General features: G+C 40.2%; 1 protein-coding gene across 16 annotated transcripts in view; it reads left to right on the top strand.

The window, feature by feature from the left end:
* Positions 1-18,016, top strand: part of FOXP1 (forkhead box P1) — a 453,072-nt gene that overhangs the window by 383,729 nt on the left and 51,327 nt on the right. For all 16 annotated transcript variants that reach the window (XM_059161502.1, XM_059161504.1, XM_059161503.1 and 13 more), the window contains one exon: positions 10,898-11,002. In XM_059161502.1, coding sequence (XP_059017485.1) covers positions 10,898-11,002 — 105 coding nt within the window. The remainder of the gene's footprint in view (positions 1-10,897; positions 11,003-18,016) is intronic.

The following is an 18,016-nucleotide window of genomic DNA, read 5'->3' as shown; positions in this document are numbered from 1 at the left end:
ACCCACTCGCTGTTTGTGATCAGTTGCTCTCAGATTCTCAAGTTCTCATTCTCTGCTCTATTCTCCTGCTGGGGCACATACTCCTGGCATCTGGGAACCAAGATGGCACGTTTTGCCCAGTAAGAGAGATGGGGCAGGCAGTTGGGTAAAGTGGATGGTGAAGAAATGATGGTGAAGATGCTGATCTCATGCCACCCAACCCTGGGTTCTTATCATTGGTAGAGCAGCACTTACTAGTCACATCTGCAGCCTGCAGATGAGAGCCTCTGAAGTCCTTTGTGATATGTGTAAGTCCCAGAAGCAGTGGATGGAGTGCCCTCTGTGGGTTTTGTGTCCTCTAAGTCCAGGAAGACCCCCGAGGCTCTTCCTTCCCCATTGAAAATTCAATTAAAAGTGTGTCTTCAGTGACTTGCCGCTGGTTCATTGTTTACTGAGGAAGTTAAGCCAGCTAGAGACCGAATCTGCTTGTAGAATACATCATGCACTTTGGGTTTCCCAAACCTCAGCCATCTGGGTTGACGTCCCATGATTGTGAACTTCGCCATAGCTACTTATAGTATGATTTATATTATTCTCTTTAAATCAAGTCATTTTTTTAAAAATTAAAGTCAAATAGGCCTCATCCTAAGAAATGATACCGGTGAAATCAGAGGTTGGAGATACTCCATATGTTTTTAGCTAATATAAATTAAATCTGCCAGTTTTTTTGTTTTGTTTTGTTTTAAAACTCTGCATCCTTGCTCTAACGGACATTGTATGGCCCACCTTTGAGGGCATGCGTGTCCTGTTATTTTGGTCAGATTGCCTCTTCACTGAGGAGAGAGACCTTGATTGAATATGGTACTATACCAGGTGGATTGAAACCCTGTTTCAACTGTATGTTTACCCTGGTTTCCTGGGAAAGCCCAGAACTACCACTTATCTTCCTAAAAATTTAATTCAAGATCTTAGGTACACACATATCTTGTACTTCCAGGCTCCTGGGGTACGAACCAGACTTAGAGGATGCCTAAGGCAGATGTCGAGCTTGGGCACAGTGAAGTTCTGAGTTGTCAGGTTTACCGATTTATCTGTGTGTGCCAGGCTGTTCCTGATCCATGTAATACCCGGCAAACATCACTCTCAGATGAGATCACTCTCCATATTTGTGCTCATGTGAAATTGGTGTTTGGTCCACAGAAACAGGAAATGATCTTTTCGCTGTGCAAACCACCTCCAATCTTACCTTTTCTATTACATTAAGTCTTAAAAAGCCTTTCCTATCATTCTTAGGTAACAGGGCCAGCTGGCTTTCTTTTTTCTTTTTCTTCTTTTTTTTTTAATGAGTTTGCAGCTATTACTTGGTGAGGTTGCCCAGGGCCGCCCCCTCCATATTTATCCATTTCTATCTTGTTATTCAACCCACAGTGAGTAGGGCACCCCCTGAGTGTCCCTTTAATAAAGCACATTTTTAGGTCAGATACAGAACAGGAAACTCTCAAGGCACTCAGCACTCAGGCTGTGGTCCGTAACCCACCACCACGGGCAACACACGTGAGCTTTGCGGACAAGCACAGTCTTGCAGCTCAACCTGCACTAAGTAGAACTAAGTAGAACCTGCACGTTAAAAAGATCTCCTGACAATTCATATCCAGAATAAAATTTGGGAAGCGTTACTCTGAGAGGAGCAGTGAGAGAGGAAAGTTGTGTTTGCATACCCTTGTATACAAATACCATCTTTTAAGCCTGGACAGTAATGGCTTTGCATCAGTCTCCCACCATGTCCCATTTTGGCCACACCTGCATGTACCTGTTCACTACTTATTACTGAATATTTTGATTAAAAGTGAGTGACTTAAATAGATTGCAAGAAAATATAACACTGAGAAGTCATGAATCTGATGTCTTAGTCAGATTTTTTTTTCTAGTACACATGAACATGAATTTGTAACTACAAGGGTGAGGATATCTGTATATCACTCACACTCGCCCCACACACTACTCTCATGGGCCATGCTGTGAGGGCCATTACAGAGAGGGAACCCTGTATCTCTTACAGGATACTCTGCAGTGCAAGGGGGGAGAACAAAACCAAAACCAAAACCCCTGGACCTAAGTTGTAAAAGCTTTTATTTCAGATCTCAAGTTAGTTAAGGTAACCCTCACATCCCATACCACAATATTGAGAGCAGATAATAACAATAATCTCTATCATTGTTTAAAAGCACAAATTTGGCTCTTAATAGACTAATTCACAGTCACTCCAATTGCAAGTTTTACTCATGAATATCATATCACAAGGGAATGTGAAATCCTCTAATTAAACATGATTTGAAAAGCAGCAGAAAATTGAGATGATGAGCGTTCTGGGGAAGGAAAGTCAAGGATTCACCACATGAGAGAGTGAAAGAGAGAATGTGTGTGTGTGTGTGCATGTGTGCGTGTGTGCACATATGTTTGTGTGTCCGTGTGTGTGTGTGTGTGTGTGTGTGTTCCTGTTGGTGGAGACTTCATCTTCACTTACTTCAGGGTGGACTCATAGGCTTTCCTCAGACACTCTTGTCTTTGTGGAAGGTGATGGAACTGACAGCGAGCGTACGTTCAGATAACCGATGAATAAACACATAGGATGGCATACTTCTGTAATGAGTGAAAAACAAAATGAAGGCAGTCTGCTAGAAATGTGACACCTGAGCCGTCTCCCAGCTTTCAATGGGAAATGAGAAGCCAGCGGGGAAAGGTCATTTTTACAGAGCTCTCGGGAGAGAGGATGCCGTGCTCACATCCTCGTTTCCCGTGTTCCCACATATCATTTGTGCACTGGTAGGCAGGCATAAGACCTTTTCCTCCCGATACTGCAGGGTAACCCAGGAAGAAACTTGACCTGTCACTTTAGTTTCTGCAAGAAACTTTTACTTCCCGCTGGTTTTGTGGAGATATCCAATAGTAGGAAAGACGTCAGAAGAATAAACTCTAAAATGGAACATTGTGGTAGAGATTGAAGTCGTCATCTCTTTTGCTCTTGTTCCTCTGCATCGCTCTGTATCGTAAGGTCCACTCTGATAGAGTCCCAAAGCAACCTACCTTGTTTGGTGTCCCTGAAATGGACTTATGGCTTATATCATAAACAGATCCGTTAGTTTGTTAGTTTGAACATTTAAAACATCTGAAGTCACCATGTCTTCTGTTATTACTTCATCACTAGAAATCGAGTTCATACTCCTCTCTTTCAACCTGTGAGATCCCTGATCTGGTACTTACAGGGTCATCAAAAGTAGGATGTGGTAGCAAAGTAGAAGGCAGGGAAATCTAGGCTAAGAACTAAAAAGCGATGCCAGAGAAGGGGAAAAAGTGGGATCCTTTCTGTGTAAGTTGTCGTTAAAGAATTAAACGTATAAAAGAAGAAGCTGTAAAGTAGTGGCTTTCATTGATACTTGCGTAGTTATGGTCAGTTTAGTGTAAAGCATTTTTTAGTAGGTGGTCCTGAAACTGTCAAAAGAACACCTTTCTGGAACCCTGAGGTCTGTGGTTGTCACAGGCTTTGGCAAGGAGTGAGCAGTCCCTTGCCACCCAGCCAAAACCATGGGCTGTGATGGATCTGAGAGGGGAAGATTATGTGACTGACTGCGTTATGGGGTGGACATAAGGAATCACTCGCACATGGACGTGAAACCAAAGAATTGGAAAAAAGACCAGCGGGGAGAGACTTGAGCCATAGGGAGGCACTGAGGCAGTTTGGCAGAGAACTGGTCTTCATCATCAGTCTCTTGGTGCCTGTCTTAGGGTTAGCATTGTTTATGTTGGTTGGTTGAATGAAAGGCCGAATGGTGGGGGAAAAGGAGGGTGAACTATGGGCAAGAGAGAAACAAAACTGCATCTAGGCGGGAAAGCTATTAGTTGTGCTTTCTGGTATATTTGTAGGGGAATGGTTTGGAAGGGAACCGCTTCCTGCTTCACAGCAGCGGTAAGGACACCGTTAATCCTTATTGAAAGGCATAGACCTCCTTCATTCCTTTAACCAGTAATCACTGAACACCTCCTGCTTATTCATCTCGTCATTAACAAGATGTGTCATTTTTGTCCTGTGCAGAATCCATATGCAAAATGTAGCCAAAATCAATTTATGTTCATTGTTTATTGATTTTTTATTGATGTTTATTGATTTTTTTAAAAGATTTTATTTGAGAGAGAGTATGGGAAGGAAGAGGGTGAGATGGAGAAGCAGACTCCCCCCTGGAGCTGAGAACCGGATGTGGGACTTGATCCCAAGACTCCAGGATCATGACCTGAACTGAAGGCAGTCGCTTAACCAACTGAGCCACCCAGATGCGCTGTTCAGTTGATTTTTGGCAAAGGCACCAAGACAGTTCCTTTAGGATAGAACAGAATACTCTTTTTGTCAAATGCTGCTGGTGCAACATGCAAAATAATGAAGTTGGAACTCTTCCTCACGCCGTATACAAAAATGAGCTCAAAATGAATGCGAGAGCTAGCTCTCAGAAGAAAATACAGAAATAAATTTTCATTATGTTAGAGTAGCCAGTGGGTTATTAGATATGACATCAGAATCACATGGAACCACAGGAAAAATAGATACATTGGACTTTGTCAAAACTGGAGACTTATGCTTCAGAGCACACCATCAAGAAACTGAAAAGACAATCTAAAAAATGGGAGTAAATATTTGTAGATCATACATCTGATAAGAAACTAACATGCAGGATAAGTTAAAACTTGCTGTTCAACAGTAAAAAAGATAGCCCAATTTTTAAAAAGTGGACAAAGAATTTGCATAGTCCTATCTCTAAAGAAAATATATACACGGTTGGTAAGCACATGAAAAGATGCTCAACATCATTAAACATTAAATAATTATAAATAAGAAACACAAAAGGCACCACGTTTCATTTACCAAGGTGGCAAAAATAAAGACATATAGCATGTGCTATCAAGTATGTGGAGAAATCATAACCCTCAAACAATCCTGGTCAGAATTAAAGGTAGTATAGCTTCTTTCAGAACTCTTCTGACATTTCCTCAAAATGTTAACTGTAGACTTACCACATGACCTGCCAATTCTCCTCCTAGATATATACTCCAAAGAACTGAGAACATCAATTTAATTATGTACATGGACATGCACTTTGGTGCCACCACTGTTCACAGTAGCCAGAATGTAGAAACAGCCCAGATGTCCATCAGTGAATGAATGGATTTTAAAAAGGGGGGGGGGGGTTCTATACACCCAGTGGAATACTATTCAGCTGTAAAAAAAAAAAAAGAAAAGACATACTGATACGTCCTACAGTGAGGATGAACCTCCAAAACGTTATTCTAAGTGGAAAAAGGCTAACACAAAGAAACACATCTTGCATGATGCTATTTATATGAAATGTCCAGAATAAGCATATGTCTTGAAACACAAAGAAGGACTAGTGGTTAGAAGGAGCTGAAGGTTAGGAAGAGACGGGGAGTGACCATAAATGGGTAGGAGATTTCTTTTTGGTGTGATAGAAATGTTCTAAAATTATATGTGATGTGGTTACACAGCTTTAAACATATTCAAAACCATGGACTTATACATGTGAAAGAGTGAATCGTATGGTGTATGAATCTCTCAATAACACTTAAAAGGCAAAACCTATTCCACCTTTTTGAGTGATTGGAGAATGACCAACAGTCTTTCATAACTCAATTTGTGAAATAACATGCCAGTGAAATAACACACGATTTATAATTTGGGATTAATTCGGGGGAAGCATGGGGGAAAGTAGCTATAGACCTGGTGCACACAGATGGAGACTTTTGTTACTGATAAAATCAGGAATTTCCAGAGGAAAAAACCAGCACTCTTAGAAAGGCGAAAACACACATCTTGGGGGCGACTCCAAAGACAACCGTGAGAACTTGGGTCAGGCACAGGAAAAGCTAAGAGTGTGCCTTCAGAAGAAAGGAAAACTGTCTTTAACTTGGCAGGAAATGTCTTGGGGTACAGCATGGTGTCTGTTGACTTCATCTTCTTCAAAGATTATTCTCCTCTTGGTTACACCAGAGAAGATTAACTTTATAGGACGCTGGTATACTTTGACATAAGAAGAATAAATTTCCCTTCTGTTACCTTTTGGCACATCCCTAAAGGCAGTCAGAGTACAAATGTCTGTTCCGCTTTTCCGATGACACAGAAACGCTCCCATTCAGAACTACAGCTGGTATACCACACAACATGACTAAAAGGCCAGAAGCAGGGCTCAGCCACACGCACCATGGGCTCTGCTGTGCCACTTTCAGGCCCAGGGGCGGTGTCAGTATGGAGTCCTGCATACCACTTGATTTTTTCATGTGTGCCTGTATGTGTTCATATTCGTACATATATAAGAAAAGAAATAACAACTGCACAGCAAAGCATTTCTGCAATGTACAACATAAAAACATCTAAAGTGATATGGTGAAAGTTGTTTCTTCATCACCCCTGACAATTATTATGGTTCCTTCTGTGTTTGTCCAGACATACTGTATCTGGGCACCATCACCAGCCTGTTCCTTTTCCTTCCATAGTCAAGCACTTTTTCCCAGACAACTTAGTGTATTTAAAAGTATCCAATTATAGTCACCAGCCATGCAGATCAGGGCGGCCAGAGCCAGTGGTCCTGCATTCTGAGATTCATTAGAGCCTTATTAAAAATGTCTGGATCTAACCATGGTTCAAAACCATGGACTTATACATGTGAAAGAGTGAATCGTATGGTGTATGAATCTCTCAATAACACTTAAAAGGCAAAACCTATTCCACCTTTTTGAGTGATTGGAGAATGACCAACAGTCTTTCATAACTCAATTTATGAAATAACATGCCAGTGAAATAACACACGATTTATAATTTGGGGTTAATTCGGGGGAAGCATTATTAAAAATGCTTATTTAGCCTTATTAAAAATGTCTGGATCCCCGTGAAGCCCTGCTCACACCTAAGTTTACCAGGAGGTTTGGGTAGGAATGGAGTTGAATGGCCTTCATCTTCTAGAAAATTAGGAATGTGGGTAAAAAAAGCAAATATTTCAGAGCTTTGAGTCCTACACCTGCTCGTGGTCATCATTAATCAGCTTTGCTTGGAATACACCTTGGGTGGAATGCCAGTCTGGCTGTGAATTGCACCAAGCGCTCTTAGGTGGGAACACAGACCCGCCCTCGCTGTATACTTGAAGTGCCTTTTCCTTCAGGGCCTAAATAAACGCACCTGTGACATGCCCCAAATAAATGAAATTGAAGTATTCTATTATATATTAAACATGAAAAACAAGTAACAGTAGTGTCTATAGTTTCCATTTTTGTAAACTAGTAATACATTAGAAGAAAAATGTAGCACTGTAACATACCAGACATTAACAGTGTTACCCAAGGTGAGGTTATTAGGTGCAGGATGGGGGTGGGGTGGTGTGAGGAATGGACTTTCTTCAGTAGCCAGCTCAGAGTTATGTGAACTTACTAAAATAAGAGCATATCTTAATTTCATAATAAATACTGTTTTTTTTTAAAGATTTATTTCTTTATTTATTTGACAGAGAGAGATCACAAGTAGGCAGAGAGGCAGGCAGAGAAAGAGAGAGGAGGAAGCAGGCTCCCTGCTGAGCAGACAGCCCGATGCGGGACTCGATCCCAGGACCCTGAGATCATGACCTGAGCCGAAGGCAGCGGCTTAACCCACTGAGCCACCCAGGCGCCCATAAATACTGTTTTAATGTACACTTAAGCTTTCAGGTGGTCTGCTGAGTATGGGATGTATGTGTGTGGGAGGACTTTGTTTCTTTAGCTTTCAGTTGCCTTTCTAAGGCCTTAGTGAACTGTCCTCTGTTCTTGGAAATAAGTCTGTACCAAGTTGATCCAAAAAAAAAAATTTTTTTTTTTAGAGCAGAATGGTTTTTAGTCAAGCCACAGGGCCTTCACAAATAAGTTAACCAAAAAGCAGAGAGATTGGGGGCGGGGGGCGGGGAAAGGGATGGCAGAGTCCATGTTAAATCATGTATATTTTATGTTGAGTCTTAAATCCCTCTAGTGAACACATACTGTTTTCTTTCATACTTTTCAGAACACTCTGCAGTTGACAACACCACCACCAACAACAAAAAAATAAATTAGAATAACCATTTGCAGTTTTTAACTAGTGATATTAATATTGTATCCTAACTAGTTGAGGCATTTGGTTTCCAACTTAAGGGATCACACAAAGTATATATAATGTTTAAGAATGTACCGGGCACGGAGCATCTCTCGAGAGCTACTTGAGAGAATAGTCATAGTGAATTTTAAAAAGTAGTACTCATCTACAGATCCATCCTATTTCTCTGAATGTGTCTTGTAAAAATCAGTTATATGCTGGAATGCTCCACCTGGTAAAATTTTATTTTTAATGTTATTCATAAACATATGAAACATGAAGGGACTCTCAGTGTCCAAAATGGGTAGTTAGACAAATTTTGGTATGTAACTAGGGCCATGATAGTTTATCGTGGGCTGCTAGCTTCAGTAAATAGTTTTGAAGACAGTTGGTAGCATGAGAAATTATGTATTTATTTATTTTTTAAAGATTATTTATTTATTTGATAGAGATCACAGTAGGCAGAGAGGCAGGCAGAGAGAGGAAGGGAAACAGACTCTCTGCTAAGCAGACGCCCAGATGCGGGGCTTGATCCCAGGACACTGGGATCATGACCTGAGCTGAAGGCAGAGGCTTTAACCCACTGAGGCACCCAGGTGCCCCGAGAAATTATTTAATAACAAAATTATGTTAAATATAAAAGGATGATATAAATCTTCACACCTTAATTTGTCAAAAGTGGGTATTGTATATTTATATATATATATATAAACGAGTTGGTAAAGAAAATAATGTTTTAGGGTGGTTTTTTTTCCCTTTTTTCTAAGCTATTGGTAGGAATAGTTTTTAAATGATTTCCTTCCCATAGAATAGCTGAGAATTCGAGTCCTTAGAAGGATTCTCTGATTTCAGATATTGCCCATAATTTTTGAAATTCTGCTTTGGTACCATATCTGTTTATTCCAGTGTTACTGAGACATACGGTATGTGTAAGTTGTGCAGCATAATGACGTGATTGACTTGATGTACTTGTGTCATAACCGTGAATCAAAAGAGTTTCGCTAGTGTCCATCATCTTATGTAATTGATTGTAGTCTTTAAAAAAATCCAAAGATAGGGGTGAGTGGGTAGCTCAGTGGGTTAAAGCCTCTGCCTTTGACTCTGGTCATGATCCTAGGGTGCTGGGATCAAGCCCCGCCTTGGGCTCTCCGCTCAGCGGAGAGCCTGCTTCCTCCTCTCTCTCTCTGCCTGCCTCTCTGCCTACTTGTGATCTCTGTCAAATAAATAAACACAAAATTTTTTTAAAAATCCAAAGATGAACTTGGGTTGGCAGTAATTCTTTTGGTCCAATGGACTTCCTCTGTCTTCACTGCTTAGAGAACATCCTTTTGTCATTGGGCTTTGTAAGTTCCACTACAGAGCCACCTTCATTCACTAGTCTTAGTCTTTTCTCTCATGAGGGACACCTTTATGAGTTAGACTTCTGTAATTTTTTTCTGGTTCCCAGATGTATTTTCTATTTTAAGGCAGAGAAGCTTGTCATTATTTTCAAGTGATATTAAATTTCCAGCATAATTATTTAAAAGCCAGAGAGACCTATTGATCCCTGATAAGGTGTAGTTCTGTGCGCACGTGTGTTTACTCCTACTGCTCCTTAGTTTAACTGTTCATAATATGCCCACCGTGGATTCATTATGTTATAAGTCAGGGACAAGTGGCATTTGTGTATGTCTGCTCTGTGAGTGTGAATCGATAGATGATAGATGAATGCACATCCTGGTGGTAATATAAAATAGAAGCCCTGCATGTGTGTGTGTGTGTGTGTGTGTGTGTGTGTGTGGTCATGATTGAAGTTCAAAGTCATGGAGAGGCAGTGGAGTAAGTTGCAAGACAGCCCTTTCCTTGAAGGGAATGTGCTTGAGTACGAAACAGAACTCTCTGTGTTCGTTTTACACTTCTATTTGATGGAATCTAAGGTTATGGAAATGAGTATAAAAATAATTTGTCTGAAAGAAGTCTGGATGCAGAAATCTAATAGAGAAAATATTTGAGAATATGGTTCCTCAGCGAGTACAACAGATATACTTCCCCCAGCACCATATGGCGTGGATCAAAGCATCCCATGACTTGGATCCTTGTGGTCAAATCATTATGTATTGATTGGAACCCCACTGGAGGATTAACCCCTCGTGTTCATGCTAAGTTTTTTCTCACTCTTGGTGTCTGTAATTTTAGGGATATAATCTTTTTGCTGTTATTAGTGTCTTTTTAAAGCTAATCATTTGCTTGGATATATTTGTCTTTCTAAATTATTTTATTCTAAATTATTTAATTGCTCTATTCTTTGCTAGATAAAATTAATTTATGAAAAGATCATACAATTATGTGAAAGCAGTTTTCTGGTGGAAAGGAGGAAGAAAACGTATAATACTCTGGGTAGAAAACAGCAAGAGAATCTCAAAATCAAGTACAGATTTTTATCATTTTCATTATGTAGATTAAATGATAAATTCTAGCTTTTTAAAGAATCCTTCACAGTCTGAGTAGAGAGCTTTGCCTCTAACAAAAGCCTGTCAAACACTTTTCATATACGGTGGTTACATTTCTAACATTGGACTATTCACATCTTGGAATTTAACTCTTGCTTTCAAAGAACAATTCAGAATTAATTAGTAAATTCATGGGGAAAAAGAAACCCTCAATTCCTCCATGTCCACTTTCAGCCATGTGGGTTCCTCTTGCCTTTTAAGTCTGATGGGATGGTTCTTGGCAACATATTCATTCTCTTGTCCTTTTGTGTGTGTGTGTGTGTGTTTTTTTTTTCAGTTTGTCCCATGAGGAGCACCCCCATAGCCATCCTCTCTATGGACATGGTGTATGCAAGTGGCCAGGCTGTGAAGCAGTGTGCGAAGATTTCCAATCATTTCTAAAGTAAGAATGATTTTATATTGCTTTTTTCTTTTACATAGCCATCACCTCCCACTGTTCATGCTTTTCCTCATAAAATGCCTTTTTGATGGAGGGTTTCATACCACCATTTTGAGAATGGACTCTAAATCATAAGGTCTAGCACATTGTCATAGGAGCAGTTACAAAATCTGTGGAGGGTTGATTATAAAGGGCAAAGGAGGTATAACCAAGGACAGTTTTGATGGCTCTTCGTGAGAGTCTGTGTTTACCCGTTTTCTCAGAATGACAGTGATTAAATAAAAATTCTCCCAGTATTAAATTAGCAATAATTTATTTTTCACTTTTATTCATGTATCTGCATACTGAATCACTGACTTACTAACTCTGATTTTTTAGAACTGCTATCAGTGACTGGCTAGTTTTAGCTTGGTGATTGGTCCTCTTTGTTTTTCTGCAAATGACTTTATACACTTAAGAAATGGGTGCTGAGGAAATGCTACCCCCTTGCTTCTTACCTTTCCATTTTGGTGTTCCCTTTAGTTCGGATTCATGTCCTTATGGTGAGAATGCAGTACCTTAAATTTCTCCAGTTACAGTATGACTGAAAACTTGAGTTACTCCATTTGAATCTGTAACACTGTTAAAGTGTCTCTGGAAATAAATGATACATGAATCTTCTCCTAATTGAAATGAAAGGCTTCTGCACTACATCTTACTATTTCCCTTCCCTACAGTGACCTTGTCCTTTAATAAAATGTAGACTAAACTGCCCTGTGTTATGGACACCCTCATAGATTTATTGATAGTATCACTGAATCACTGACAGACCAAATATAATAATACATTGTGTTCAGCATATTTACCTATCATGCCATAATCTAGTATATGCACACGTATCAGTCCTCTATATCTGGCTTCATGATAGCTTACAAATTTGGTATTTGGGGATCTTTCCTTCTGTCTTCTGTCTTATTCAAGCCTCTAAAACTAGAAGCAGGCAGATTTATGTGCAGTTTTCTGGTTTTGTGCAGTCTTTATATTATTAAAGCAATCTCTATATTATACTTTATGGACCTGGATACAAATATAGTAAACCTGCCATTGAAAGTACATCCAGTGTTATCTGAAGGGGGCTTTGGTGAATATCATTTTTTAATTAAGGAAGCCTGTGAATCTATTTCAGAGCTTCCCAGCTATAACATTTTACTTGAAAAGCGTGTGTGTATAGGGGGTCATTAGAAACTTAAGTACTTAAAAAATTTTTTTAAAAAGAGATGCCTGAAATTTGTTTTAAATATCAACAATCAATATCAGTAAGCAACAGCCCTTCACAGTTCTTATGATTCAAGTTACTGTTATTGGGCTGTGTTCTCTCATAAATCACTCATTATAAATCATTGTTTTGTTATTACCTAATTGTATTTAGATTATGAAAGAAAAAGACCTCAGCAGAAGCCACTTTCAAATTCTGACTTCACCTTCTGCACCAGTGCTAGCCCTGAGAAATGCATTGGTGCTAATTTCGCTCATCTGTAGAATGGCTGATAACCATCTGTAAATAAGATTTATTTTCATAAAGTCTCTAGAAATATACAATTGCTATGAATATTCTCAGTGTATCCATTTCTGAGTCACAAAAAAAGGGGCAGTTTTCCAATACGATCCATTTTAAAAATGTTGTTTATTACCAAAGTATTTCCACCCTCATCCTCAAATCAAAAGTCCATTTATTATGTAAACTGACAATTAGGTGATATCTATAAATAGAAAGAGATAGATATATAGATATATATAATCATATGTGTTTTATATATCATTTTATTATCTAATATATATTTATTACATATAATATTACATATATAATTTTTTTTTCTTCTGTGCCTCCACCACGAGATAGTAAACTTTCAAACCACACCTCATGCTAAAGAAGAGAATCTAAAGATCATCAGAATTGGGACCTAGAGTAATTCCTTTTTTTTTTTTAAAACCCTTTTAAGGATAGTAGAAGAGCCTGGCTCTTTATAGGAAACCACCTCTCAATTATTTATTATGGTTTTGCACATGAAATGACATGTTTTCAGTTCGTATTTGCTTAGTGGAATTGGAATGCCCACTGCGAACCTGCACCTGTTGCTTGTTGATTTCCTGGGTTTAGCTGCGGACTTGTATTTGTTAGAAGACTTGTGTTCGCATGCTACAGAAGCCTGACTTAAATTGGCTTAACCCCTCATCCTTTCCCCCCACTCAAAAAAATCGGGGGGGGGAATTTCCCCTAAAATAATTAGGGAATTATCATTCCCTAATGATAATGGACTCGTTACTGGGACGTCCATGGCTGTATTCAGATTCTTCAGCGGTGTTACCGGAGAATTGGTTCTGTGTCTGTTAGCTCAGTTTTCGTCTGTGCTGCCTTCATTCTTAGGCTCGTTCCAAGTAGAGCTAAGGAGGACGATGCCATGCCATGAAGTTTATTCGTCTCAGAGCGCATCTCTTTTCTCTGCAGTTCCAGCAGCAGTCCTGAGCAGACTCTCACTGACCCAGATTGAGTCACGCGTTCCAGCTTCGAGCCCATCACAGTGATGTAGCCAGGCTCCCATCAGATGCACACCTCCAGAGCAGACAGGGAAGCGTTCACCCCCATGAACCACGTGGGGGCAAGGGAGGAGCGACTTGGTCCCTGAGTGCGAGAAAGGAGTATATAAACCAGCAAAGGGAGCTTAAATGCTGAAGAGGAAAACAAACAAACAGACAAACAAAAAACTCTAGAACTCACTGTTCTCTTACTGCTTTCCCTCGTTCCACATCAGTTGGCCGCATATTCCTCTCGAGCATGGTTTTAGTTCTTGGAAATTCAGAGTTGTCTTCAGGTTTCCGTGTCTTGCTTAATGTAGTGGAAAATAAGTTCGTCTTCTCGCAGACTCACTTCTCCCCCATCTGTGTGCTGTCTAAAGCGTAATCACCCTGGCTTTAGTGACACCAACTTTGCTTTCCAAAGTGAACTGGTCTGGAAGAGCTACTGTATTTCGTGTGGGTCAGACAGAAACCACGTGGCCTCTGATTCACGTTCCCGTGGAGTCACTGTTACTGGGAAGTGATGTTTTAAGCATTTCTTCTCCACCTGTGTAAGAGTGTAGATCCTGGAAGCACATCTTTCTTGGGTTCACTCTTCTTTTCCATTATCCCTCTCTAGAGGTGTTTTCTCATGGTTTCGGCAGGTTGATAACCAGCAGCATTTGGCTTCTCCAAGGCACTCTCAATAACAAAATGTAGCATTGCTCAGACCTTGACTTAGTTGTGGCTTTCTAGTTTTGTTTTGTTTTTTTCTCAACCTATCTTCTGGTCCCCTGATTCTATACTCCCCTAGTAAGTGTTTATAATTAAGCATCTGTACAACAGGGACAGTTCCAAGTACTTCCCATATGCTGTGGACCCCTGCACAACATGGATTTGTTGCGGAGATCCACTTACATGCAAATTTTTCCCGCCAATAAATACAGTAGTTTTATAAATATATTTCCTTTCCTTATGATTTTCTTAGTATTTTCTGTTGTAGCTTACTTTATTGGAAGACACTATATAATACATATAATATATATAAATATGTGTTAATTGACTTTTTATGCTGTTGGTTAGGCCTCCTGTGAACAGTAGGATACTAGTAAAGTTTTGGGGGAAGTCAGAATTACACAGATTTTTGCTCACTGAGGGCATCAGTGTTCCTAACTCCCACCTTTTTCAAGGGGTCAACTGTATAACTCATTTAATCCTTACGCCACCCTGATAATTAAGGTTTTACTCTCAACCTACAGATAAGGAAACTGACACAGAGGGGTGAAGTGATTTTCCCCAGCGTCACACAGCTAATGAGAGGTGGAGTCAGGATCCAAACCCAAGCTGTCTGCCTTTGTAGTGCTTGCTCTTAACTGCTATGCAATACCGCCTGGTTTAGAAGCAGTGCAGTTTATTAACTGCATCCTTTCAACTTAAGGCAGTAGGTGTAGAAAAAGCTTTGAAGCAAAGGCAGATTGGGTGGTGAAGCCACTTTGTATTAGTGTGTTCAGTGAACTAGTTACACAGCATCTCTGAGCACCAGTATCCACCCACATAATTTGGGACAATAATCTTAGTACCCCACCTCTCAGGTTTGTTGGAATTAAGAGACACATCATGTAAAGTGCCTGACCAGGCACTCTTTAAAAATATATTAGTACTTCTTTTCTTATTTATTCACTTAAGTATATTTTTAAAGGAGGTATAATTTTATTTAAGTATATTTTTAAGTATATTTTTAAAGGAGGAATAATTTTAGAAATCCAAATGTTTCTAGGGGTGCCTTGGTGGCTCGGGTTGTTAAGCGTCTGTCTTTGGCTCAGGTTGCGATCTCAGGATTCTGGGATCGAGCCCTGCGTGAGGGTCTCTGCTCAGCGGGGAGCCTGCCTCCCTGTGTCTTCCGCACCCCGCTCCCCGTCCCCGCACCACTCCACCTACTTGTGATCCCTCGCTCTGTCAAACAAATAAATAAAATCTTTAAAAATAAAAAAATAGAAATCCAAATATTTCTGACCATTCTAGGGAATGTATCATGACACTGCAGAGCATTAATCTGTCACGAGAGACTGATCTTTAATATTTTTTAACCATAAAGTTCTTGTTGAAAGTCCCACATAGTCAAATGTGATTGGGAGAGGGCAGGGGTACAGAATGGCAGGCTTTTTCTGTAAGGGATCAGACAGTAAGTATGCTGAGTTTCACAGCTCCTCACCTCTGCCATTGTAGGCATAAAAGCAGCCATAGGACCAGATGTAAGGAATGGGCGTTTAGATTGCTAACCTCTGACCTAGGGTAAAGGTTTTTGGTATCATAGCCTTCATAGCTGGTAAATCTTTCTGCATTTCTGTGGCCATTGCTGTTCTGGGTTATTCCAGTCTAGGTTTACAGAACCCTTAGGTTTATTCATATTTTGGGGAAACATCCACGTATGCCTTGCCCTGTTACTTCATTCACCAGCCACAGTTTTTATACTTAGATGGGCTTGGGTTTTTCCACCTGGTTTTTAGGGCTCAGTATGAAAGGGCAAAGTGACTTTGCTCTGTAACTGTTCCCTGACCTTCTTCTGCTCAGGCTCGTGAGATGTAACTTTTCAGAGTAGCCAAGATCAGTTATTCAGGATAAAAATCCCATCTGACAGTATAATGCCAGTGTTCACAGAGAGAGAGGTTACGGGAAGGGAGGGGAGACTCATGGGTCTAAAAATGAGACATATTCTTTTTTCCCTCCTGAGAGCAAAATATCATAACTGTTGGTAAATCAAAACCAGAGATTTGACACTTTTCTGTGATCATTCTGCAGTGTTTGTTCCCAAGGTGAGGTATACCACAGGGCCCTTGATTTCAAAGATAAATACTGTACAAATAACCATCCTGTTGTCTTTCCCCCACAGCCAACAGAGGCAGGCTTTATCAGAATCAGCAGATACCCAGTCTATTGTACTCATTTATTTCCCTGTTTCTTCTCAAAACAAGTTGCAGTTTTTGTGTTGATTTTTTTTTTTTTTAACCCCTCAGCCATGAGTTATCATGTGACTGTTGGATTTGTTACCGCTAACGGATACCAGCAGGTGCCCATGCTAATTTTAATGAACTCCTCCAGCCCTGCCTTGCTTGGAGTCCTCCCATAAGGGCAACACAAAAACAAGCCCAATCCGATCCAGATAGGTGGAGCTCCCTGTGTTCCTCCATTCTCTCCACACTTGGATCGGGTGGTTTCTTTTCAAACCCGGTTGAAGACACAGCCATTCCCCGGGGAAAACACGGATTTATAATTCTTCCCCCTTTTCTTTTCAAAAAGGGCTCACACAGCTTGCTGAGAGAGTGGAGGAGCAGATTTGAAGGTTGAATCATGACCGCATTTCCCTGTTTCTAACTTCGAATGTAAAATCAGACCCAGACCCATAGTTTCACAAATACCAGGTAGTCTCACGTGCTGGGGAAGAATCTCTCTCTTTCCCCGAGTTTTTCTTCTAGATGGTCATTTGTGTCTCATCTCGGAAGAGCGAAATGCACATCCTTGCTTGGTATCCATTTGAAAGGAATTCTTGTTTCTGTTTTGTTTTTATTTTGGAGCTGTTTGTCTTGGAGAAGAGCACCACATACAGCAAACCATTCCTTTGCACGTTGGACGGATGTATATTATTTATTAAAACAAAAGAAATGTTCTATGTGCTCTAATAGGCCAGGAGAAGTAAAGGTGAAGGAAAATGCCCAGGGCCGGAACTTTGACCCTTTCATAAAAGGTCGACAACTGCAGACAGTTGAGGACATTTCATCGGCCGTTTGCTTTAAAAAAAAAAAAAAAAAAAAAAAAAAAAATTTTTTTTCTGTGAATTTTACTTCTCAAAACTGTGAAGAGTTTTATGTGAAAGAAACTACTAAGTGTGCTCTGTAATGTTTTCACAAGTGTTTTTATCATGGTAACATCTTGTTTACTTTAGTTCCCGGCCTAAAACTACTTGGAACATGTTAAGAAAACATCTCGAGAAAGCCTCCACAAAGAGGCCTTTGTTTAACAACCACGGAGAGGTTGCAAGGATCACAAAGGTGTTAACTTTCCGCCCCTTAAGCACTTCCACATGAAGTTGCAGCAACCATGTTTGTGGTTTTGGAAAAACAAAGTGTATGTTAAAGAAACCAGGTATATGCTAATACATGTCGAAGGAGGCCGGATATCATAAATTGTTTCAAACCATTTGTGGCTCTCTGTTTGCACGCCTGAAAGTTCTGCAGTGAAATTGCCTCCAGTTCACGCCAGGAGGCTTGAGCACATGTAGAGGGAGGAGCGGGCTCGAACGTGGGTGTCTGCAAATCTAAGCCCAGCCCCACCATTGAAATCTCCAGAATATGGAGAGGACACTGGTCCCCTGCAGAACCCCCCCACCCCCACCCAAGTGACAAGTGTTTGAGTATCACAAGGTGAGTTCAGGGGTTTTGGATGAATTTGACTTTTACCCTGATCGTGCATTTTTGCCTTGCTTTAGAA

This window comes from Mustela lutreola, chromosome 2 (genome assembly GCF_030435805.1).
Source record: "Mustela lutreola isolate mMusLut2 chromosome 2, mMusLut2.pri, whole genome shotgun sequence".
In the NCBI taxonomy this organism is placed as follows: domain Eukaryota; kingdom Metazoa; phylum Chordata; class Mammalia; order Carnivora; family Mustelidae; genus Mustela; species Mustela lutreola.
The sequence above is the reverse complement of the archived record's forward strand: the minus strand, read 5'-3'. Positions and strand labels throughout refer to the sequence as shown.